The sequence below is a fragment of the Pteropus alecto genome, unplaced genomic scaffold (genome assembly GCF_000325575.1).
Source record: "Pteropus alecto unplaced genomic scaffold, ASM32557v1 scaffold156, whole genome shotgun sequence".
NCBI lineage: Eukaryota > Metazoa > Chordata > Mammalia > Chiroptera > Pteropodidae > Pteropus > Pteropus alecto.
Window position 1 is genome coordinate 5,384,765 of NW_006437746.1, and position 1,644 is coordinate 5,386,408.

Below are 1,644 nucleotides of genomic sequence, written 5' to 3' on the forward strand. Positions count from 1 at the left end.
CAGTCCCGTCGGTCCTGGGCCCGCCGAGGCATGCTGGCGGGCCATCCTGAGTGAAGATTTTTAACGTTGAAGATGGGTTCCACCTTGCCCTCTGGCCTAGGACATGGTACTTTGAAGAAGTAAAACGACTTGAAGTGGGACGAATGGCTTGAGGATGGGACAGTTGGGCCTTACCAGGGGTCGATGATGGGGCAGGTTCTGTCCTGCGCTCAGCTCTGTTGCCCTGAGGTCATGGCTTTGCTGTCGATTCTCTGATTCGCAGTGACTCTGCAGTCTGGAGAGGCAAGGGTCCTGATTCTGTCTTCTCTTCCCCAGAAAGTCACCCTCCATATAAAGTGGCCCAAGAGCGTGGAGGTGGAGGGCTATGGCAGCAAGAAGATCGACGCCGAGCGGCAGGCTGCAGCCGCGGCCTGCCAGCTGTTCAAGGTGACCCTCCTGTAGCGAAAGCCGTGCAGACTTCCCTCCTGGGGAGCCCCTTGCCCTCGCTCTGATGGTCCGTCAGGGCGAGGGTGACAGGATATTGACCCACTACCTGTCCCGAGCCCTCCCCACCTCGCGGTTCCTTTCTTGACATTCAGCCAACGAGGGAATATTTTTCCCCGCTGCAGTCATCTTTCTGTGGCTTGAAAACCCACAGAGAGGAACCTCTATGTGAAGAACGTGTTCTGTGTACAGCGCGTGGATACGCTTCCATTCGGCTTGGTTTTCCTCTTCCCGTTATTTCACGTGGGATGTTCCCTGTAGCCACGTGTCCTCTCTTACTCGTAGTGGAAGCGTGATAGTCGCCGCCCTCACCTCCCAGTGGTTGGGCACGGGTTGCCTTCAGGTGTTGGTTACCGAGCATTTTCTTACGAGGCCTTCAGTGTTGCTCGCCAGCCTCTCTCCCCATCCCTAGTTGATTCTGCCAAGCGCAAGTCTGCCTCTGCTCTGATAAGGACAAAGCTGTCGACTTTGTCCTTCGTCTTCTCTCCTGTTCGTGGTCTCCAGGCCTCCACTGTGTTGCGTCCTTCCCACATCTGAGGGGGAAAGTCCCTCTGCTATCCTGGGTCCCCACACCACTCTTCTCTGTCCCTTCTCTGTGTCTCTTCCACACCCCCTCCCACCTTCTCATTTACTCTTCAGATCCTCCTTCTGATTCTTTAGACACCAAAAATACTTCAGTGCTCGGACTTCCTTCAGCCCTGCTTCTACTACACACAGCTTCCTGGGCTGTGGCTTGTGTGTTTTCTGCTGCCACTGTTGCAGTCCCTGGTCATCGTCACATCTGCACAGAGTGTGACATGTAGCAGTTGTCACCAGCTGATTGATGACTGACTGGCACAATGCTTTGCCAGGCTCATCTGCCTCTTGGTCTTTGCTCTGCTTGAATGGGCTTTGGCAGTGCCAGGCAGCTCTTCCTCGGCCTCTGGATTACGCCTGCTTCTCCTCTCCGGAGCATGCCAGGTCCCAGTCCTCTGCCGGCCTCCGAACATCTCTCTCTGTCCATCTCCTGTCTTGTTATAGAGGCTCAACCATCCTGTCAGAAGCCTCTGTCTCCTGTAGAGTCCTTCTCCCTCGGGTTCTCAGCTGGCGGGGAGGGCAGGGCAGGGATTTTGCCACCCCGTGGACATTCGGCAATGCCTAGAGACATTTTGGTGGCCACAA

At 55.7% G+C, this 1,644-nt stretch overlaps 1 protein-coding gene across 11 annotated transcripts in view; it reads left to right on the plus strand.

Annotated features, from left to right (window-relative positions):
* DHX30 (DExH-box helicase 30) overlaps positions 1-1,644 on the plus strand; it is a 28,586-nt gene that overhangs the window by 15,919 nt on the left and 11,023 nt on the right. For all 11 annotated transcript variants that reach the window (XM_025048907.1, XM_025048913.1, XM_025048910.1 and 8 more), the window contains one exon: positions 316-426. In XM_025048907.1, coding sequence (XP_024904675.1) covers positions 316-426 — 111 coding nt within the window. The remainder of the gene's footprint in view (positions 1-315; positions 427-1,644) is intronic.